The sequence below is a fragment of the Mastigoproctus giganteus genome, chromosome 1 (genome assembly GCF_048544385.1).
Source record: "Mastigoproctus giganteus isolate SK-2022 chromosome 1, ASM4854438v1, whole genome shotgun sequence".
Lineage (NCBI taxonomy): Eukaryota > Metazoa > Arthropoda > Arachnida > Uropygi > Thelyphonidae > Mastigoproctus > Mastigoproctus giganteus.
In genome coordinates, this window is record NC_143575.1 from 161,689,528 (window position 1) to 161,714,601 (window position 25,074).

A 25,074-nucleotide genomic window follows, 5' to 3' on the forward strand; every position below is an offset into this window, starting at 1 on the left:
CGAAGGCATTTCGGACCCTGCAATGCTATGTGATTCCGATTCGTCTTTGTGCCTCCTATACCTCCTGCAAGTTTGTCGCACTGGTAGTCAATCACCCTGTATACTATATTGCAAGAACAGTAATGATGTACTGTACTTGCTTAACTTTTAGCCCAATAAACAAAAGTTAATAAGTTTAAAAATTGTATTTCAAACAGTAGTGATATCTTTGTACAGAATCCAGTTATCTATCTATATCTTAAAACTGAGATGTGATAGGAACTTTCTATGATTGATTTTAAATTCTATACATAAAACTTGACCAGAAACAACCATTGATTTGCTGGAGGTAAAAATCATGTTGGGTAGTGTTGATGTCGAATGCTGTGGTGTCAACATGTTGATTGGACACTGGAGGGCTGGAAACGAATGTGCTGGGCGGATGAATCCATATACCTGGTGCAACACGCCAACGGATGCTTTTGTGTGTGCAACACGAGTCCGTGGACCCATCGTTCATGATGCCCACTACCCAAGCAGCTCATGGTGGTTGCTTAATATGGGGCAGGTTTTGCTGGCAAGAACTAGAACTTCTGGTGCGTATGGACTGTTTCACATGAGGTCTACCGGCAGCTCTTAGGAGACCATGTGCACTCTGCCACGTTGCATTTTTTTTCCGACAGAAACAGGATATACCAAGACGATAAGGTGATTACTGATGGGTGAGTCGGGCAACAAAATGAAAATATCACCAGTCTTGTTTGGCCTCTAAATTCGCATGTGGGATGTTTTGGAACGGAAGTGCTGCGTATGGAAATGCAACCGTCATCTATTCCGATACTGTGGGAAGCCTTGCAGGCAGGATGGCTGCAGATCAGTACGGATGCTTTTAGGCATGTAGTGGAATCAATGCCTAAGCTAATAGTGGCTATTATCCGTGCAAATGGCGGTCCCATACAGTATTAGTCAGGCAGCATAGCCGCAGGTCAGTATGGATGCTTTCAGACATCTAGTGGAATCAATGCCTAAGCAAATAGTGGCTGTTATCCGTGCAAATGGCAGTCCAATACAGTATTAGGCAGGTAGTCATAATTCAGTGAACACTCAGAGTATAATAACAATGTTTATAAAGTCTTACTTTGATTAGTCCCATTTCTGACCTGATTTGGACTAAATACTCTGTATTCTAAATTTGCAATTAAAGTAGTCCGACAAGATTTTAAAAAATTAAAAAAAAAGCAAGACACGTTTTTATGTAATGGCATGGACACATGACTGACACGTTATTTTACAAACGCGCAGTGTCCACTGCAGATGAGGAAACAAACAATGCAAACTATTGTTTCCTTTAAATACTTTTAACCTGAAACACCTGTATACCGTAATACGCCTTACTTGCACAAGGAGGGTCGGTTTAAAAGCTTCTAGCCTATCAGAGAAGATATGCTTGAAAGTTGTGAACCCATTTATTTTTCAACGTAGTCTCCCCCCCCATAAGTCAACACACTTTCTGACACGATCCACTAGTTTTCGTGACCCAATCAAATAAAATTCTGAAGATTATGATTCAAACCAGTTTTTGACTGCATTCATCACAGCACTGTTGCAGTCTGTCGAATTTTTGTTCTTTCAAGTCCTTTTTGAGATTTGGAAACAGAGAATAATTTGATGGAGCCAATTCCGACGAGTAGGGATGCTGTACTGTAATAGCTCAAATCATAGTTACGCAGTGTTGCCCGAGTTACAAACAGTATTCGTGGCACTGTCTTGATGCAAGATGACTCCTTTGGCCAATTTTCAGCGGCTCTTCAGTTCCAGTTCCTCACAGAAACGTCTCAATAAGTTAGAATGATACTCGGCATTGACAGTGGAACCTCGTTTCAAGGAATTAACCTTGATCACCCCTTTTGCATCCCAGAGGATGGAAGCCATGACTTTCTCAGCCGACGTCTGCAAAACTTTTTAAGAGATGGAGAAGAGGGACAATACTTCCATTGTTTCGATTGTTCTTTTGTTTCAGGTTCGAAATGATGCACGCGTGTTTCGTCCACAGTGGCATGCCGCACAGTCTCTAATAAACTGAAGAGCAGCGTGATGGGAAGTATACCGATGAGATTAAGGGAGATGGATTGCCCAGTTAATTTGCATGGGACTATGTGAGACTGCTTTTGCTGGAGATCTATTTTTCTGATGACCAGTCTGAAATAACAAAGGAAATTACCCGAGATGTACCGCAAAGCTGAATAAAACGGCCGTTTTCATGGAATTATGTGATGAATGAGCTTTTGATGCAGGACTGCATAGGATGCGATCCTATCGCTTATGCGGATGATCTCATGATAATGATATACGATAGTGACAACTGATGTAATGAGCTAGAGGAGACAGATAGAACAGTTTTGAATAAGGGTGAGCAGTGGAAAGTATACTGATGGTGGCGTCTCTTAGTAAGGCCAAAATGGTATTGTAGGGCAAACTTTGTGAACGCTGACATCTCACTGTTAAGATCTTCCGATTGCATATGCCTCCTTAGTTAACTACTTAGGGCTCTTGTCGATGAAATGCTGACCTTTTACTGCACGTGAGGCATATTCGAGAAATAATTAGAATAGTTTATGCCAAGGTTAAGGGAAGAGTCCTTGACCTCCTATACAAGTGTGTATTCTTGCTGTTCCCGGAATCACACAGTAAACAAAGCTGCTGTGAAAAGAACTGTGAAAAATTTCTGCTCAGAGATTTGTCCTTCTTGGGGATACTCAGACTTGCAGGTTGGTTTACAATGATGCCCTGCAAGTTATTTCAGGAAGAGAGTATAGCCTTGGTTATTATGAGGCAATCATTAGAATTTGCACATTAGAGTGTGATACGATCAAGTACTAATATTGAAAAAGTATACAGTAGATCAGACATTAAGATCGAAATAAAATGATTTCGGGACAAAATTATGATAAAGTGGCAAGAGAGATGGAACTGTTCTGTTTTTGGATGGGCAACCTTTGCTTCTTGCCTGATGCGCATATATAATGGACAGTATGAGAAAATGCTTTAGGCCTATTTGGTACGGCCTTGATATCTGATAATGGACTTGGCAGATATTTGGGAGAATTAGGCGTTACATAGTATCCGCATTGCAGATATTGGAGAAGCAGAGGATGGCATGCACTTGTTGAGGGACTATTCCTCATATATATACTATACCTGACGGAAGAGTTTTATAATAGAATTGGCAACGATGTATTTGAGGTGTATGAGTTTTTATCCAAAGGAGTTTGTATGATGCATTACTGGAGTTTGCAAATGGAATTCATTTGAGAAGCAAAGGGATGTATGTTACTTGAGTTTTGAATACTGTATATATAAATATTTTACATATGTTGTAAATAGTGTTTTGAATTTGACTGAGCTTCATTTATACCAGTTTTGTTTATAGTCAGTTTTATAATTTAGAAGAATTGAGATGTTTTTAAAGAGCAGAGCAGTTTAGGCAAGAGGTTATGCCACATAGTAATTATCTGCCTCCCCGGCAAAGGAAGTGCACATCACCTAGGCCTCATTCATCAGGTTAGTGGTGTGGCTAAGTATTCAAATAGAGTTGTTTTATTATGGTATGTGTGCTTTTGAGATATGGTCATAGGGGCGTGTCCCAAAACTTGGTAGGATAGTGTTCACATTTTATTAGGTAATGCCATTTAATACCTTTTTCTATATTCTTCTACTTGTTCCAGAGTATATATATAAAACTGGTTAAATAAATTTAAAGAACGGGTCAGTTATAAATCGCCCTCCTGGTATAAAACTGAGTTAAAATAGCCAACCGATTGCGTAAATACTGAGTTATCCACAATTTCATTAAAATGAACTAAAAGTAACCACTTGTACCTACTTTCAAGTACAACTCCATAAATAGACTTTCACTAATCAACGGTTTTTTTTTTTTTGGGTTTTTTTTTAGATACCTTAAAAGGACTCTCCTGTTTGTTAAAAAGTTCAGTCTATGATGCGTGTGTTAAAAACTTCAGAGAAAAGCAGACGTCAATTCGCGAAGTTGCTACTGGTGGAACAGCCAAACACAGGATCTGCTGGCAAGTATCATTTTAGTATTATTACAGTAGAAGCAATTTATAGCGGCCCTCTTTTTAACGTCCTAACACGTTATAACGTCCTATGTGGTTGGTCCCGGCAAATTTCTCATTAACCTAATGAAAAATGTTAGATTCATTATAAACAACAATGAAAATAAAAAGATTTTTCGCTAATGACCATAAATTTCTACCACTTCATCTGAATTTTTACTTTTTTATTACAATATTCGCGTTTAAAAATGACAGAACGCTTCAAATATATTGAAGTAATGGACAAGTTGCAGCCTGACCGTGAGAAATCATTTACGGTTTCCCACGCTCTTTTATCGCAGTGCGGTAATGAAATGACATCGGCTATAAGTTAATTTCATTAGTTAGAGTGTATGTTTATTGGTATGGCTCCAAGAAAGCGGATAGCTTTGCCAGCTGTAGATAATGCAAATTTTGCAAGCTGTAGATAATGGTGTGTGGTCTAAGACAGACATGGTCAAACAGTTCGGAATTACTAAGAGTACTCTGTTCACTATTCTGAAAGATCGGAAAAAGGTAGAAAGTTTAGAGAAGTAAGGATTCGACCCCGAAAGACGAAGTATCCCGATCTTGAAAAGGTACTTCTGGAATGGCTAATGATGGTGCAAAAAACGTTCCAATAGATAGTAACTTTTTAAAAGTTATGGCTTAATAGTTTGCGCATCGAATGGATATTGAAGAATTTAAATGCTCATATGAATGGTTCCAGAAATTTAAGATTCGTCATTGCCTGTCTTTCAAAAAGTGTGTGGCGAAAGTGCAGCCATGGACATTGATGCTACAAAGGAATGGAAGTAAAATCGTTTAAAAAATGTTTTGCTGACATACGACCACAATGACATCTCAATGTTGATGAAACTGGATATTTTTTAAATTTATACTGGATAAAACACTTACATTTAGAGGAGAAAAATGTAGTGGCGGAGAAAAGGCCAACGACGGATTACCCTTCTCCTAGCTGCAAACATGTCTAGCACGGAGAAGCTTCCTCTTTTAATCATTGGCAAAGCCCAGAAGCCCCGCTGCTTTTAACGTTTGAAGACATTACCAACAATGCATCGGGAAAACCAAAAGGCATGGATAACATCACAAATCTACGAAGAATGGATCAGATCGCAGGATGAGTGAGAAGAATAAAAAATTTTTGCTGTTTGTGGATAACTGCACCCCTCATTGTCAAGTACGTGCAATCAAGTACAACCTACGTGCAATCAAGTACAACCTACGTGCAATTAAGTACAACCTACGTGCAACCACTGTCGAGTACCTACCACCAAATATGACGTCAGTATCCCACATCTACAAGTTGTTCACAAGGGTCATTACTAACAGATTAGAAAGAATACTTGATGAGAATCAACCGAAAGAGCAAGCTGGCTTTAGGACAGGATTCTCAACTATGGATCACCTTCACGAAATATCACAGCTAATGGAGAAAACAAAGGAATATAAAACACCATTATGCCTGGCATTTGTGGATTATGAAAAGGCATTTGACTCCATACAGCATAAGGCAATGTTTCGGGCACTGGAAAGACAAGGCATAGATATCCCATATATTATGATTTTGAAGAAAATATATGAGAGTGCTACCTCCTTTATTAGACTAGACAAAGACAGTAGCAAATTTAAAATCGAGAAAGGAGTTCGACAAGGAGACACAATATCTCCGAAGCTATTTACTGCTGCCCTTGAGAAAGCTTTCAGAAGATTAGACTGGTCGCAGAAAGGAGTCAATGTGAACGAAGAGTACCTAAACCATTTACTATTTGCAGATGACATTGTGGTTATAAGCCACGATCCCAAATAATTAGAGGAAAATCTTAATCAGTTATGCACAGTTAGTAAGGAATTTGGACTAAAGATGAATATGGCTAAAACAAAAGTAATGATGAACAAGTATGCCACAGAAAGGAAAATAATGATTGAAGGAGCAGTAATTGAAAAGGTGGAGTCATATACTTATCTGGGACAAGTTATTAGCTGTAATAATGATAAATGGCTGGAAGTCAAGAGAAGAATAAATTTTGGATGGATAGCATTCAGGAAATATAGTCACATACTGAAGAGCAATATCCCAGTTTGTCTGAAACGTAAAATAAAGAATCAATGTATACTCCCCACCATGACTTATGGAAGTACCAAAAGAATGGAAGAGAAGCTGAGAACTACACAGCGAAGAATGGAACGAATTATATTGGGAATCAGACTGTTAGATAAGAAGAGAAACTCATGGATTAGGCAGCAAACTCAAGTAAAGGTCATTCTTATCAAAACTAAAGAACTAAAATGGTCTTGGGCAGGACACATAGCTCGAAGACATGATGACAGATGGACTAAGAAAATAACAGAATGGTACGCAAGAGGAGCTAGAAGAAAACCTGGAAGACAAAGGCGGAGATGGATAGATGAAATTCATGAGTTTTATCAAAACTAAAGAACTAAAATGGTCTTGGGCAGGACACATAGCTCGAAGACATGATGACAGTTGGACTAAAAAATAACAGAATGGTACGCAAGAGAAGCTAGAAGAAAACCTGGAAGACAAAGGCGGAGATGGATAGATGAAATTCATGAGTTTTTGTGTAGTAAATGGATGGCCAGTGCTCAAAACAGAAGGAACTGGAAAGTTGCTGGAGAGGCCTTCATCCTGCAGTGGATTGAAAATGGCTGATGGTGATGATGATGATGATGATGACGTCAGTTTTTCAGTCACTTGATTAAGCTGTAATCCAGTGTTTTAAGAAAAACTACCCAAGAATGCTATTAAAAAAATTGTGTCATGTCTTCAATGCAAAATTCAATTCGAAATCGACAGACATCCTGTAGGCAATGTATTTATATGTTTCAGCTTTACCGCGTTGAATGATGCAATGTGTGATGTTTCGCATGCTTCTTCCTCTATTAATTGTGAAGAATAGGGAAGAAATATTTGAGCATGTGCGTCATCACTAAAATGACCAGACGTCCCGGATTATGCTGGACAGTCCGGTATTTCAGTCGTTTGCCCCACATTGCAACCTGTCCTGGATTGAACATGTAGTCTCCATATTTAATGGCAAAGAACATAATGCAAATATTTTGAATTATGTTTGTCGGGAACAAATGGCACAAAGGAAAGAGTTTTTTCGGTAGTAAATAAGTTGTAAACGTCATCAAAAACACAACTGACCGTAGAAACGCTGAAAGCAATACTACAAATTAAGTGAAATTTTGCTAATTCTTGTTCTCTCAGTTCATATACTTTACACAACCTTATACACCACCGCAGCCGAGTGGTCAGGCGCTCGAGTGCATGAGTATACGTGCCTTGAGTAACCCGGGTTCAAGCCCGTGACTGCTGAATACGGTGCTATTTCTTGTATTCTCTCTACCTTGTGAACTCCTCTGACCGTGTGGTCGTCCCGGAGTATAAACATAAAATTTATTTATTTTATTTTTTATAAATATGTGTACTCTATATTGTTTCTAGAAATTGTAAAATTTCTCCACCCTACCCAGTGCCCCGCATTGGAATTCTAAGTATCTGGTCACTTTACCTTATGGCCCTCTCTCGGGATGGGGCATAGTGGTCAGTCTGTTTTATTATTTTTATGTATGTATGGGCGGCTCCTAGAACGTAAGTTCATCTCCGCCTCGTTGCTCTGTTCAGTTTTTACAGACTCTGTCAAGGTAAGGCCATGTATGTACTGTAATAAACAAAAAAAAAAAAAGAAAATAAAAGAAAAATTTTTCATCCCGCACTGGAGAAGGATAGGGAAAAAAAGTCCATGAGAGGGCGAGCAGATAGTCGGGGAGGCCTTGCCTCCCCGACTATCTGCTCGCCCTCCTTCCAGAGAAAAGAAGAATTTCCTCAGGAGGATATGAAATCGATCGAAGGGAGAGAGAGAGGGAGAGAGAGAGAGAGAGAGAGTTCCATGGACCAGAGAAGTCCCAATCTAGGAAAGATGCAAGAGAGGAAAATAAAAAAAAAATAAAAATTTAAAAATAGAGAGAGGGAGTGAACAGGTTACCCTGGGCTAAGGAGCCCCAGTCCAGAGCAGATCGCGATAAAATATATAAATAATAATAATAAAATAGTTATAATAAAAAATAAAATAGTAATAATAAAAAAATAATAAACTTATACTGTAGTTGTTGCAGAATAGTGTTTTAGGTTCTAGTGTCAGGGAATTGTCTCAGAATAACCTGACTCGTGGTCTAATTGTTGGCTGCTGCCATAAGTTGTTTCCTCCTATTGAAGACTTCCCTTACGAAAGTCTGGACAGCTGTCAATTTCAATGGTGTTTTAATCATTTGGTTGACTGCATTCGGAGAAAAATCTTCAATATTTCTGGTAAGTTGCCGCCTTAAGTCTCCGTACAGTTCACAATGGAAGAGTAGATGTGTCCAGTTTTCCGCCTCCCCGCAGGAGCAGAGGGAGGGAGTCCACAAGCGGAATTTAGTTTCTCGTTTAAAGGTCCATAACAAGTTATCAGGAAATCAGGAAAGAAGTTTCTATGCTGAGCGAGAATCACGTCATGGCTATTTTTGATGTTACAAATGTGACTTCTGGGAGAAAGCACCTAGTGGTGGCCCCCACCGAGGCGGTGTCTCATCTGGTTTTCCAGAGATTAAGCAGCTCATTATAGCAGCGAGCTTTTCCTTTGTTGATGTCAACTTCTAAGTTTATTTGTATATCTAGGATTTTAGCTGGGATGCACTTTCTCAACCAGTAGCACAGGCCTTTGAAGATTAGGAATAGGTCTAAGGGGAACAGTTCCTGCTATAACTTACATCGCTGCTGTGGAGGCAGTTCTACAGAAACGATGTGTTGCTAAGATGATGTTCCGTTGTATTGATTGGAGTTTGTCCCTGATCTTGCTGTGGACAGCCCTATGGTACCACGCTCCAGCAGGGTAGGTGGTGATTGAAAGGAAGACTGCATTGTAATATAATAAGAGACTTCTTTTGGAGAGCCCCAATCATTCTTTGAGATTATCATTATTGCTGCTGAGAGTGTTGATTTTGCCGCTTAGATGCACAGTGTGGGTAAGAAGGATAGCTTATGATCTACTATTATTCCTAAGACCCTTGTTTGGTTGACTATGGGGAGTTGATCCCCCTTTTATCTTACCCTGGGGGGGTCCTGATGTCCAGCTTACCACTAAAGATAATCATATTAGTTTTGCTGGTGTTGACCTTGAGCTTATTTCTTTTGGTCCAATCAGTGAGATTTTCCAGGACTCTGAGGGCTTTGACCTCCAGGGCCCAGCGAGAGTGCCCTGAGACGACAATGATGAGGTTATCCGCGAAGGCAATTATTTTAGTGTCTTCAAAGGTGTTCTTGAGCCTGTCCTGTAAAATAATATTCCAGAAATATGGATCGAGGACCGACCCCTGTGGGCAACCTCGCTGAATGCTCCTGTTCACTTGGTTGTCTTTGGATCTTATGGGGATGTGTCTATCTTGGAAATAGCTTCTGAATAGCCAATAGAGGTGCAACGGGCAGTCTGTTTTGTGGAGGTATTCAAGGGTGCTCTCCCACCAAACATTGTCAAAGGCCCCCTCAAAGTCAATGAAAACTGCCAGCTGGTATTTTGAACTTGAAGTTTCTATGTGTAGGACAAAGTCCACCAATGAACCTTCGCACGAGCGACCTGGTGTAAATCCCTATTGGGATGGGGAGACGAAGTTCTTGATTTGGAACAGATTTGTAAAGCGGTTTGCCATTAGCCTTTCAAGGATTTTGCCCATGTTTGCTGGCAGTGCAATAGGGCGAAAAGATCTGGGATTCGTTGGAGGTTTGTCTGGTTTAGGTATTAACCGGAGAAGAGACTCTTTCCAGATCCTTGGAAAATGGGTTTTGAGGAGCCACGTGTTGAACGACTTCAGGAGTTGTGTTGGTTGCAGTTTGTAATGAATTCGTACTCAATGAGGTCCGGTCCTGGACACTTCTTTAGATTAACTTTCCTGATAACTGCTTCCAATTCCCGCACTGTAAATGGTTCTGAGGAGATGCTAGAGTTGTACTTGGCATTCGCTGTTCTGATTAGAGTGTGCTCTGCTGTCTCCAAGTTATCTAATGGAAATAGAGAATCTACGATGGCATCGATGGAGCCTTGCCATGTGAGATTATCTTGGTCGTTGAAAGACACTGAACCAAAGACGTCATTTGCAAAGGTTTTGTTCCTGATTATTTTGTATAGGCGACCCCAAGAGTTAGAGCCTCCAGATTCCTTTACGAATCCAGCCCAGGTTTCTTTCTTCTGGGTAGCAACAGCTTTGGTGAACAGGTTCTTTTTAGCAAGATATATTGCGTGCAGCCTTGCTACCTCATCCTGAGGCCAGTCTCTATGTCTTTGGTAGTCTTTTCCCGCCTTGTCGTCTCCTTGGTGTAATGCATCTAGCTACATTGTCCACCAAGCACGGGGGGGGGGTGTACTTTTCTTCCTTGCAGAATGATAGGCCGCCGCCAGGATGGTATTTTGTATATGTTCCACCAATTCAGCTGCAGCCATCGTTCTCGTGGTAAAAGGATCACTGGTACTGTATTGGCTGTTTATATTATTGTCAAAGATGTCCCATTCCACAGATATGTGAGAACCTGACAAATTCTGGAGTGTGGGGTATGGTTCGCCAGGTATAGTGCAGATTGATTTGGAAATAGATGATTCTGTGGTCACTCAAGGTCCAGTTCAGTATGACAGTCCAATAGCTAATCTGGTTTTTGAAGTGCTTGGAGGAGGCAGTGATATCTATATTAGATTGACCTGTACTGCTAGAGTATGTTGTATATTGGTTGGGTTTATTGTATATGGTAAGGTTACGTGCCAAGATTAGTTCTTCCAGAAGAAGTCCCCTACAGGCGGGACACTGCCAAAATGGAGATTTTGCATTAACGTCAGATGTAATTAAAATTGCATTGAGTCCTAGGGTGTCCTGTGAAAGTTCCAGATATTGAAGAGAGTCTTGTATGTCCTGAGATGGAGAACAGTATAGCGATATCAAGAAGAAGGTTAGAGAGTAATAGGTGATCTGTATAGAAGTGGCGAATTTGTTGCCGAGTTTATGTATGACCAGAATATCAATGTCCTGGTTAAGAACCACAACGCAGGTTTTCGGTTGGAGAACAGTGGGTTGGATGACCCTAGTGCGGATGGAGTAAGCTGTAATTCTGTCTTTAGAATCAAACTGGACCTTGGTGATGAAGGGTTCCTGGATCGATATGATGTCAAATATTATGATCTTCTGCTGCACGACGGATTTCGTCGGCCACTACTCTGGACCTATAGCCATTTATTTGCATTAACTTCAGAGTGTGGCATAGCCTTCTGCTTGAGTTTCTTCCTTCTGTGGGGGAGGCTTCAATGCAACTGCATTGGGTTGAGTCTGGATGGTTGGTTGGAGGGAGAGCAAGTATTCCTGTTGTGGCTGGGGTAGATTAGTATTCATCCTATCCATCGACGGTCCTTTGTCTTGCCATTTCAAGAGCTCATAAGTACTCTGGACAGGCTGAATCTCGAACAGAGATTCAGCCTGTCCAGAGTACAGCTAAGTTTCATCACTATGATTCTTCTTCCTTCTTTTGCAAATGACGTCCTCTCAATGCTGAGAGGTGTGTCCAAATACCAAGCAAAGGAAGCGTTTGGTGACTATAGTAAAGACATGGAATCGATGGCAACTGCAGCCTAGGAAGAGTCAGTCCAGGGACATGATGATGTTGAAGAGTTCCGGGTTGAAAGTAATAATCCGGTGGGTGGCAGCTCTGGTGGAAAATCTGAAGATTACCCCTTGCCATATCTCTTGAAGAGAGATCCCACGAGCCTCTAGATTCTTGTAATCCAGGTCTTCAAGTATGTCTTCATTAGTCATTGCATCATGGACGTCACAGTTGAGAACAGAGGGGTTTGCTTTCTTAGGTGGGTGGATCTCCATCCCTGCCATCTTGAGAGAGGTAGCAGTCAAGATGGAGGCCAGGTCATCAGGTGACAGTCTCCACCAAGACTCCACGATTTTGAATGGCCCTCAGTGATTGACTTTTACCGATTTTAATTATTTCTTTAGAGTTGTCTGAACCTGAACTAGTTCTTTAACTTCTCCGCTGCTTTTGATAGCTGTCTTTTGGGGCTTGGACAAGAAGGATATGGTGCAGCGATCTCTGGACAGGCTGGGATGGCTGGTTTTCGTCCAGCACTCTGGAGTTTGCTGGTTTCAAGTTAGCTTTGGCTACTGATGCGTAGGTAATTATGGGGACTCCAGCTGTTGGGGAGCTGTGAAGTTGCTGCTTTCTGATCCACAGACTGTGATCTAGGAAGTTTCGAAAGCATGTCCAGGACCTTCTCAAGAACGGAGATTCTTGTCTTGAGTTCCTGATTGGTGGCTTTAAGTTTCTCGTTGTAGATGAGGAGAGCAGTGGTAACAGACTCAAGGGTGGTCCAGGGTTCCTGGACATAACTTGCTGCTTGTCGTGTAAATCGACTAGTATCTGGATTGAGAAAGGTCAGAGTAGATATTTTAGAGTAGATATTTTTTGATGGGTTGAAGAGTCTTCATCAATGGGTTTGTGAGTTGTAGGGTATGAGAAAGGTGTAGTTGCTGGAACTGCTAGTTTTCTGGATGGAGGGAGGGCTGTTGTCACAGCCTGATCTAATGCTGGGGAGGTCCCTCTGGTTGTATGGCAGAGGTCTTAGGGGATCTTGATAGGACAAGGAGATTAACTGATGGGTTGGCTGCAAGTACAGTACTAGAACCCTCAGTTAGATTAGGAGAGGGCTCTGAAGCACCTGGGAGGCAGGAGTATAGGGCTGTTGGAGTAAGGATGATTTGTAATTTCCGAGTGGAGGAAGGGCTTGCCTGTGAAGACTGCAAAATAAGAGATGCAGGAGCTAGGCGATCTGCTACTGGCGTTGAGGTAGTGAATTCGAACTTAGATGAAACCACAGGGTCAGATTCATCAAGAGGCACTTTTTTAAGAAATTCTAGTATGGTTTGAAGTGACTGGAGTGTCCTGGTTTTTGCTCTCCTCTTACTTCTCTTTTTCTTTGACTTGTTGACTTTGGGAGGTTGGAGACCAACCTGGTCTGAATCCTCGGCTGCAGCACCTCGTCAGCCGACGATGAGAATACTTCTCTTGAACTCGTGAATACGGGTTGTATGGTTGGAATGAAAAACGAATAAAGTTATACTAAGGAAAGTGTAAGAGGTTACTCCTGACAATATTTGATTTCTCCTGAAAAGTCTACAGGAGGAAGAATAAAGTTCCTAAATTTTGTAGTTCTTAGTAAATCCGTTGGGGACACTATTTGTCCAAACTTACTCGTAATCCGGGTGCCACTTGAGTGGTGTCACAGTGGTCAATGTGTACTACATACTTTAACCATATTAATCAAATTATTATAGCTAAAAATGATTAGAGATGGAATAATTATTGCATCATAATGTCCTAATACTAACATTAATTAGTAATCCTTATTAATAATTTATTGCTCATTTTCATTATTATAAATACATAGACACTTTATTCACTTGAGCAATGTCTCTGGGTTCAGTTTGTAAGCAGGAGTCTTCCTCAGCCGATCAGGCTGATCATGTGACCACACCTTGTTCTCAACACTCAGAAAAGAAGGTATAGCTGCCACCAGGTAACTTAATTATTGCACACAAAAACATAGTAAGCCATAACTCCAAAATAACTAAGTTACACATTCCAAAAATTATATGTTTTAAAATAGGAGGTGAAGTTGAAAGTTCAGGGAAAACTATTCATTACCTAAAATGAACTACAAAGAATATATCACCAATATAAAAAAAATAAACCCAATAATACTCAACGGCCAAACCTATATGGCGTTACAACGCTGGCGTTCGTAAGTGACCACGACTATAACATGAAATTCAAAAACAGTCATAATTTCAAAACGCCTTAGAAGTTTGGCAAAATAAAGACTCCTGGGGACTCACCATCACCTAAGGAATCCGAAGAAGGCAAGTTAAATCCAATTTGCGCACTTTGAACCACTTTTGATTGAACAAATACGGAGCACTGAATACCACCGCCGTTTGACCGACTCACGTAGGCGCGTTTTTCATTTTATTATTTTTAGTTTAATTGGTCGCGCATTGTTGGTAGTTCACGTTTCCATTTTGGTGATATTTCACACAATTCGGACACTGGTGCTGTCAGGGGTGCCATTAAATTTCTTTTTAATTGGCTTCCAAATTCTAAATTTTATTAGGAGCGTCCTTCCACAATACCCTCTTAATTTCTTTTCTTTACATATTATTTAATGGGTTTAGTAATTATTTCGCTCTACTGGTTCACCATACTACTGGCATACATTTTACTTTAGTTTCATAGTTTATTTTACGCAACATTTAGTGGAATGTGCATATTTGCTGCCACTGATGTTTGCATTACTATTTTTACATTTATTTTTCACATTAATTTTCATATTTATTTTTACTTATTTTACATATACTGTATATGTCTTAATGAATAATTCAACTTACTGAATTATGAGGGCCGTGAAGAACACTCCACCTTGCGATCCGCTCGTAGTAACCTGCTGCCGGAAGGAGCAATTAACGAATCTGAACTAACCCATGCCCTTTAGCAGCAATTAGAGAAAAGCCAGTAGGTTGCTATTTACAGTATAAAACGGGGGGGGGGGGGGGCACCTGTCATGCTAATCATTATACAATGAATTAATGTATAACACGAATAACAGTAATTATTATTCCGTGAAAAATGATATTACCAAATGAATTTTATTATGTAAAAAGTAATACAATAAATAACTTAAACTTCCTCACAACAGAACTGCTTAATAATTGATGACGTTTCTGTCATCAGGCCTAATGAGAAAAGACTGAAAGCTGATGTACTGCTACTGGCTCTACAGAGTTACCCTGTATATTAAAGGGGGGGGGGGGGGTCTGAAGGTTCCCCCTCAGGGGGAACCTTCATAATTCAGGGGGAATTATGAATTGTGAATTTCGAAAGAAATTATGAACAATTTCTCAACTGTCCACTCCTGTTATTCATCAGCACCAAGAGTGCAGATTCTGAATAGAATTATTACTTTTCAAAAAATACAGTTTGTTAATGTTTCTAAGCAGGTATCTGAAACATTACTTAATGGAATAAACTGTCTTTTTTCTTTGTATTTTCTTTATAGTGCAGCTGCCGATTTTTTTCATTGCATAAAAGAAGAGGCGGAAAAGATATGCCCCAAAACAGCTAATATAATGGATCATATACTACCCAAGGTGGAGACTATTGCCGGAGAAAAGTGTGCCAAAGAATATTACAAAGGCTCCATGACATGTTCAGCTTGTGAATTACAGAGAGCTTCAATAATAATAGGAATTAGCCTGCTGTTCACACTGGCGTTTAACAACGCTTTTTCCTCATAGGAGGAATCTCTATTAAAATGGAACCAGAATTATGGGGGGAGGGGAAATCGTAGAAAAATACTTGTTCATATATTGCATTCAGCATTGTGCGTCGCTTTTTGAGAATGCAGGGTAGTATAACTGCAGAAACACTTATTTTACCTGTTTTATAGAACAAATTACGGCTGTTTGTCCCCCTCGAATCAATTTGATTGGACTTGAATAATTTTAAGGATTGCAATTCTATAATAGAAACTTTAACTTTGGCATAAGGGTGACATAATATTTCCCTGTCATTTATTCTGTTTTACAATGTTCGAATTTCGCTTGCTTGATGTTTTACTTTGTTACTTGAAGTCACTGCACATGTTGAGCATAGCCTCGTTCATTATATAGCCATGAGTTTGTTATGATGGATAGTAAAAAAGTTCAAAAAAGAACAGAGTATAAAACACATAGGTACAAAATTCCATGTTTTTTAATAATTATTTTTCCATGTATTCACCCCGAATTTCATACACTTATTGTATTTGATCTGCAAAGGATTTAATTCTACAAAAAAATTCTTCAGATTGGGCATCAAACCAGGCTTCTATAATTGCTTTTAGCTCTTCACCAACTTTAAAATTAGTTCTTCAAAGATGAGACTTGAGATTTCTGAGGATATAATATCATTTGGGGTTAGATCTTCGTTTTACGGGGGGGGGGAGTTTAATTGTTGAAATCCACATTGATGAATAGTCTGTGATCCCAGGCTTTGTGCACGGGTTCAATGTCAGAGAGAAGAAAAACATGATGACCAATTTTCCTCGTGTTTTTTCCTCTAATTGCAGCTTTTAACTTTGGCATAAGGATGGCATAATATATATATATGATCTTTATTGTAAGGTTCCTGTCATTGAGGTTATAGGTGCGAGGAAATAAATTTACAACAATCGTTGTGTGTCCTAGAAACCATCTCCCTCATGGTTGGGATCGAAAGGTTTTCGGGGTTTCAAATCCCTTGTGATGCACTGAATGCTTTTAAATTGAATTTAGGAAAATTATAGCTAAGTTTCATCATGTCGCCAAAAGGGATAAAAATCTCTGATGTTTTTCATGAATAGAAAGGTTTCTGGGAATCCATTTTGCACAAACTTTGGACATTCCCAAATGCTCATGTATTATTGCTAAGATGTTTCCATGTAAAAATGTTAAGTATTTTTTTTTCAAGTTTAGACACTTTAATTTTATTTATTTTGAATGATGGCAATTGTTCCAGAACTGATTGATTCAGGTGGCTAACCGGACCTCTGATCACCTTCATCTAACTCCGGGCCTCTTTTGAGCTCTGCTGAACCATCTTGAAACAGTAGCACAACTGGCTGATATTTCCCCAAACATTTTACGCAATCTTTCTTTGATTTCTTGAGCATTTCTACCTTCTTTGGTCAGAAACTTGGTTACTCAACCAGACTCGATTTGCTGGATATTCGTTCTTCCTCCACTTACCGACATAAAAAAAAACAAAAATTCGAAACTACATATGACACTGACATAAATATTTTTTCATGCTATTTTATAAGACATTAAGCTATAAAAATACCCTATGTTATAACTTCTTCATACATTTTATATGCCCTGTTCTCAGAACTTTTTCGCCACTCCTCGTACTTAGTATATTGATCTCATACTGTGGAGGAACTTGGCAATATGAGATCGATGCATTAAGTATCAACCCCAGCTTGCTCACAGCCATGCACAATAAGAGGATATGCCCGACACGTACAATGAAGATTTTATATAACTTTCATAGCTTGAGGCTTTCGTGCTACACTTAATTATGTCTACTTTATGACTTAATCCACCAACTAACATATTGTAATATATATATATCTCGTCACTGGATTGCTCAAGTCTTCATAATGCCTAATTGCCACACAAAGAGATTCCAATCAGAATCGAAACACAGTTCTAGGTAGTGGCATACACTTTAAATAATAAGCAATATATACACTCAGTGATCCCTGACTTATGACGACCCCATCCGTAATGGACTACGTAGCATAATTGTTTGTAGTATTAAAACTGAACAGCTTCGTACGCTAGTGGTAATTTGCATCTAGTCGTACAAGTCAAAGTGATAAAGTAGCAGTTATGGGACGTAGTAAAGATATTATGGAGTTTCAAAAGAGAATGATGTAGCAGCCCGTGCGTCTGGTGCTTCCATATCGGAAACGGCATGTCTTATCGGTTTTTCAAAGTCCACTTCGGTTAAGGTGTACAAAGAATGATGTCGAACGAGTCAAACCACCTCTCGCAGACAGAACTATAAAGAATTATGCAAGGTGACTGCTCGTGGTAAGTGATGGGTGCAGTGCGTTGTACGAACTCAACGGCAGGTCACTGTACGACAGTTAACATCGCAATATAATATGGAGGATGCAAGGATAATATCCCAAATGACGATGCGCCGCACACTTGGACTTCTGGGATTCCGCAGCAGACGACCCAAGAGACACCCTCTCCTCACCGCTCATCATAGTCGATGGCAAATGCTGTGGTGTCAACAGGCCCACACTATGCATGAGTGCTTTGAGGAACACAGTGAAGATATCACCCATCTTGATTTCCCTCCAAAATCGCCTGATCTCAATCGAACTGAACACGTGTGGAATGTTTTGGAACTGAACAGATGACGGTTGCGTATGGACACGCAACTGTCATCAATTCCGACAGGAAAGATGACGTACTGACTCCACTGTAGGATCCATAGCCATGTTGCCTACAAGGCAGCATGACTACAGATCCAATGGACATCTTCAGACATCTAGTGGAGTCAATACCTGGCCGAATAGAGGCTGTTATCCGTATGAACGGTGGTCCAACACGGTATTAGGTAGGTGGTTATAACTGAGTGATCACCCAGTGTGTATTGGAGCAGTGCTTATTCAGAATCGTGAAATACCAAAGCAACTGATGGCGAAGTGCCTGCACAATATGAGATCGATGCAGTAACATACCCAGTTTGCTCATAGCCATGTACAGAAAGAGACTGCGCACGACAAGTACAATTACTTTATTACAGCTTTCAGCTTTTGCTTCATGGCTTTTGTCCTAGACCAAAGGTGCCAAAACTTTTATTTCATCTTCCCCTTAAAATATTTCATAAATTTTGCAGATCTGCCGTTCAGAACAAGTGCGAATAAATAGATTTAACATAAAATTCTTCAAACCGCCGAGGCTCTCCCAGTTTGAATCCCATGGTTTTATGTGATAATTAAACTAAGTCAAGTCAACCAATAAAAGGATTAAAAAAAAAAAGAAAAAAAAAGTTTTTCCATATTTCGTTAAAAATATGCTTCGTGCAAACAACACGCACTCCTAGGAGGGTGGGATATCGTACATTTTTCGAACTTCTGTACCAACTCAACTTTGTTATTTAATTATTTATTTTACTGTTTCTGTTTATATTCTGTACTGCATTATATATTAAAAAGCAAGTACTGTCCACTGCTCGACTAAATTAACAGAATACGTAGGAAACGTGGTGCGGCTTGTGATGAAGCGGTACAAAATTTGTTATGGTGGCGTACCATAGAATAACGATGAAATTAGGAGACAAGGGGAAACTCCGGACAGGTATATGGGACATTTATAGGGGTTGTGTAAGAAATGCTTGGTTCCTGAGTTATTAACCGGAATGTCTTATCTCCCGCAGGTGATTTCCTTCATCACAAGGTACTGACAGAATCTGGTGGTTTTCCATTCCGACCATGTACTCAAATCAGGAGCAAGCGGATATGCACTTTATGTACGGTTTGGCGGACGGCAATACCCTGGAGCTCGTCGTTTGTACCACGAAAGGTTCCCAGAACGAAGATGTCCAGACAGGAAAACGTTTGAAGGTATCCATCGCCGCCTTTGTGAACATGGGACCTTTATACCTCGTGCTGTCGACAGAGGACGACCAAGATCTACGACTCCTGAAGTAGAGGGGTGGACCAACTGCCTAGCCTCCATGCTCATCTGATTTAAACCCACTAGATTTCTTCTTGTGGGGCCATTTAAAGTCATTGGCGTATTCGACTCCGGTTGTTTGTTATTTGGTTTTTAGGAGCATTAGCAACTAAGACCATATTGCTCCGGGGATATGGGGTGGTCATTCCCTGACCTTTCCGCATACTCTGTATTTGGTGGTCACGGGCTCGAACCCCGGTCTAATCAAGAAGCGTGTGCTACGCACTGGTGCTCCTGCCAACCTGGCTACGGAGGTGCCTTCGACTCCGGTAGCTGATGTGGAAACTCTCCGCAATCGAATTGTGGCAGGTTGTGAGACCATACGAAACATGCCAGGAATTTGGCATCGTCTTCGCGAGTCCATGAGACGGCGATGTGTGGCCTGTATTCAGGCAGAAGGTGGACATTTTGAACAATTACTATCAGGTGATGTGAACAGTTAAGTGTCATAGACAGACCTTCAAAACTCGGGAACCAAGCATTTCCGGAACTATGTTTAATATTTAAGGACAGAAGGCCTCCGTAGCCGAATGGTCAGGAGCGGGAGTGCAGTAGCACACGCTCTTTGAGTAGACCGGGGTTCAAGCCCCTGACTGCTGAATACGGTCGATCTGCCAACCCGCACTGGACCAGCGTGGCAGATTATGGTCCATTTCCCTCAGCATGAATTGTTGAGGAGGCTTCCATCCTGCGGTAGGTTGATAATGGCTGCACTTTACTTTACTTTTTTTATTTAAGGACAAAGGCCTCATGCTACGAGGTAGAATGACTAACATATAGGTTAGTGCAAAAGCATCATTTTAACGTACGCATCTACCAAAGTAGCTAAATTAAATAATTTAATTGGCATCGTTTTGGTTATTGGCATCATTCTACGTCGTAGTACGAGGCCTTTGCCCTTAAATATTTTATAGTCTATATCACTGCATTCCATCAGGCATCTCTCATATTGTGAAGATATACTTCATAACTGGGTTGTCACTATTGCAACACCCGGGTACCTGCCCACCCACCGAGGAGAAGCCAACAAGCGTTGAAACGGTGCCGTCTGGGTGGTGGTATCCGCTGAAAATAAATAAGAGTAGTCTTCTCCACTGGTGAAGTGTTACTTATTCGAGGTAGTACAATACCATGGCAACTCGTTGTGAAGGTATTCACAATATGAGATATAACCAAAACGATGCTAATTAAATTAACTGCTTTGGTAGATGGCTACGTTAAAATGATGTTTTTTCACTAATATATATGTTAGTCATTGTACCTCGTAGTATGAGGCCTTTGCCCTTAAATATTTTACAGATTTAATAAATAAATAAATAAAATCCTCGCAGGTAGCACAGTGGATATAATCACCTTTCTGCCACACCGGATGGAAAAAGGCCCAGGTGCAGATCCCGTCAATGACGTGAAAAATTTTTATAGGTTTTTTCAGAAGATGGTTGAGTTGGTATCGGGAGAGTATTACATGTTTTTTTTTTTTTTTTTTTTTCCCCTTCCACTAACTCGAGTTTTTTGAATAGCAAACAGACAAATTGACTATATAATAAGCGCAGTTCAAAGACACAGTATAATGACTCCTCGCAGACTTAGCTGCTTTGGTGATTAACAACACACACACACACACACACACACACACGCGCGCGCGCGCGCGAGTAGTTGCAGGGCCCTACGGTTGGGCCCCCTCATCTGAACGCGTCTCTGGTCCCTCAGGGTTACTCTGGTGTATAGAATTGTTGTTTTCAATAGCGAGAGCAACTTGTTTCTGTCCCTGAAGGTAGCAGCACAGTGCACATAAACACGGTCCTTCCCACACCAGGTGGAACAGGCCTGAGTTCGAATTCGGTCAATGCCATGAAGAATTTTTATAGACTTTTTCACAAAGTGGTTGGGTTAGTCAATCTCAGGCGAGGGTTGCTTTTTTTTTTAATTTTTTTTTTTTTTTTTTTTTTTGTTGTCTCGGAAACTCGAGTTTTTCGTCTAGCAAACTTGCAAATCTACCACGTAATACACACAATACAGACATATATCCGATGCAATAGTCTAAGTCGTTGAGGTACCTAAACCCCAAAAACAACAACAACGACCATTTGCTTGCTTCATAACCACACACTTATATTGAGAATAAACTAAAAATAAATAAATGCATATCATTCGGATCCTGCCTGGAGCATCACCAGTAGGCGCGATTCGGTGGACTTACACAGCCAGCCTGCAATAACAGTTTTAAAGCTCTACCCTCGAAATCCAAGAAATACTAGATCACTGTCATGTCTACCATAATTTCCAATAGACATGGATCACACTGCGTGATAGAAGAGGTAGAGACGCTAAAGCTTTTCTTTGGATACGAGAGAAAAAGAAAAGAGAGAGAAAGAATCACTACAAATCAAGGAGCGATATCCTGGCTTTCCTAAAATTGAAATCTCATAATCCGTACAGTATCATTTTCAATGTTCCAAAAACGATCTTGGTTGGAGTTCCACAAGGTTCTGTACTGCACTGGTGTGCAAAACTTAAGGACCAACACTATTTCTAAAGGTTATAATCACAAAATTTTTACTTAAGGTATTCTTTACTGATGAGAGTAGATTCAGTCTCAGCAGCGATTCTGGACGTCAGCTAATCTGGCGAAAGGTTGGCACACGGTATCACCCCACAAACATCACTGAAACGGATCGATATGGCAGTCGAGGTGCTCTCGTCTAGGGAGGCGTTATCTTCGATGGATATACACAACTCCAGATACTGGAAGGCGGTACTGTAACCGGTGTACGCTACTGCACTGAGGTAATCCTTCCCCATGTGCGTCTGTTCCGAGGTACCATTGGCCCCGAGTTCGTGTTTATGGATGATAACGCGATACAGAATGTGCGTCCAGGAAACCTGGACGCAAATTCTGTATCGCTGCAGCCTGTACCACGATGACAGATCTACACTACAAACTGCTGTCAGCAACTTCTCTGAAGGAAATGAAGTGGCGCTGACTGAAAATTCTCAATCGTTCTCAGCTCTACAATTCTGTTCTGCTGTTTTCACCAAAAGAAAGCAACTCTTCTCAAGTTTATCAACATATCAACAACAAGAAACCAACCCAACACATGCAGTGTCTATCGATATCTCTTAAAACTGATATCGCCTGCCATCTACTTTTTTTTTTCTTTTTTTTTTTTTTTTTAAGCTGGTGCCCCAGTTTGGGCAGCTGTGGATACAGGATTAGCTAACACCCATTGGTATAGCACTATCTCCAATGGGTGCTGTTTTCGTTCTTCCTAGGACAGAAAAAGACTTCTGTCTTGTGGTTCCTGTGCCACAATTAATACTCCTGATTAGTTGCGTGATGTGATTTGCCGTGTGAACATGTTACATGTTCATTACATTTATAACATTGTAATTAACATGAGTATATGTACCATACAATATCATTATACTGTATATTGTATTATATATATTGTATCATTATATGTATCATATATATTGTATCATATAATGATACAATTATCATTATACATATATCATTATATGTATCATATATATTGTATCATATAATGATCATATATATTGTATCATATATATATCATTGTATATATATATCTATGTATGTACATAGCGGATTTGCCAGTTTCTGGCTAGGGGCCGCTTGTTTCTTTCTTTTTTTTTTTTTTTTTGTTAATAAAAAATAAAAAGTCCCGATTTTGCAAAGCGGTATGGTACCGAATTTGTGTTATGGTTCTTTCAGCGAATTGAAAAAAGTGACAACTGGCCGTCAAATGTTTTGTGGACGGATGAAGCCAATTTCACTCTCAATGACACCGTAAACACACAGAATTGCAGAATTTGGGCAGCGGAAAACCCTCGAGCTTACACGAAAACTCCATTGCAGCAGTCAAAAGTAACGGTGGTGTGGCTTCACCTCTTCTTTTGCTATAGGGTCATTTTTATTTCAGGAAATCAGTGGCTCTGGTTTTGAAACTGTCACTGTCACAGGTCAGCGTTATGCTGACCTGTTACGAAACGGCGTTATTCCTAGCCTGGGGGAAAGGCAAGCTTTGGATGTTGTGACATTCATGTAGGATAGAGCACCATCCCATATTGCTTCTCTGGTGAAACAACTGTTACTCTCAGCGTTTGGAGAGAATCGAGTGATAAGCCGTCACTTTCAGCATCAATGGCCACTACAGTCTCCAGACCTGACGCCCTGCGTTTTTTGTTTATGGGGCTACCTGAAGTCACGGATTTACAGAGATCACCCAACGTCATTGGCAATGCTAAAAGACTCTATACGACGGCAGGTATCATGATACCTCCAGAAATGCTGTTTCATGTTGGCCATAACGTCGTTACTCGTCTTCAGGCAGTGCTCGACAACGAAGGCCGCCACATTGAACATTTAGTATAATGAGGTGCTTTGTGGTGTTACAGATCAAGCGCCACCTGGTGGATATATTTGGAAATAATTTTGATATTCTTTCGGCAAAACCCCACGTAATTCTATGCATTTCTGCGCTAATCTCCTTACCATACATCAAAAATTCACTGAAATACCGATTCTTTAATTGTTTGCTGACTTTTGGATCACCCTATATATATATATTATATATATTTTGAGTTCTTAATGATGGTTATGATAATGATATCTAGTAAATTTTACAGCGTTAGGAGTTTACATTTGCTAGCTTGGTAACCTGATCTATATACAGTACACCTAATTGCCTACAGATTAATAACATTTAATTAAACAAAATCGATCAATATATATTGCTAAGAAGATACAGATCCTTCCATTATCATCTAAAATTTTTTATCAACTGTAAACTATAAGAATACTTTACAAGAAATGCAATACAAGAAACAATGATAAACATTCTGATAAAAAAATAAATTTTTTGTTGTAAAGTGTTAGAAGAGTGGGTTTTAATTTCATTTTAATTTAATTTTTTTAAATTTTTTAAAATGTTTTAATTTTAATGTATTTTGATGCGTGTTCATTAATCGTTACGAAATTTAATAAATAATTGTCTACAATTGTTTATTCTTATTTTTATTTATTTATTAATTATTATTATTATTTTTTATTTTTTGGAGGGGTGGGGGCCATAAGTCTTTTTACAAAGGCCCTTATAAACAAGCAGCGTTCCTGAGGGGCAGTGTTATTATGAAGATGCAATGGACATATAATTGTAATCATCGTGGCAATCCGCGCTCTGTTCTCATTACTGCATTGAATGATATTTTTTTGCCCTTGAGATAACTGAATAAAGCATTCATTTGTTGTCGGTATGTTTAAAATTTTAACCTTCAAATTAGGTTTGTAAGTCGCTGAAGCTTAATTTTTTGGTAATTTTAGAAAAGGCTAATAAATTCTGCATACGTTAAATTTCACAATGCGTAACTCTGTGAATGTGATTGATTGGGTTAAAACACCCTTGCCCTTACTCACGTCATTTCATTGGCTATTTCAATGCCATCCGTTAGCCATGCTTCGTAGCTTCAAACTGTCCGCAACCGAGCGTGTTGAGCAGTAGGAAAAATGTCATTAAACCTTTACCGTTATGATGCAGAGTGGTCGAGTTCGCGTCGTAATCACTAACTCAGTTTACTAAGTTACCTG

General features: G+C 39.8%; 1 protein-coding gene across 1 annotated transcript in view; it reads left to right on the plus strand.

Moving 5' to 3' along the window:
- LOC150091223 (uncharacterized) overlaps positions 1 to 15,563 on the plus strand; it is a 132,859-nt gene extending 117,296 nt beyond the window's left edge. Inside the window, exons 6-7 of the mRNA XM_090374784.1 lie at positions 3,932 to 4,061; positions 15,251 to 15,563. Of these exons, the coding sequence (XP_090230910.1) occupies positions 3,932 to 4,061; positions 15,251 to 15,488 (368 nt within the window). The 3' untranslated portion in view covers positions 15,489 to 15,563. The remainder of the gene's footprint in view (positions 1 to 3,931; positions 4,062 to 15,250) is intronic.
- Positions 15,564 to 25,074: the final 9,511 nt, after the last annotated feature.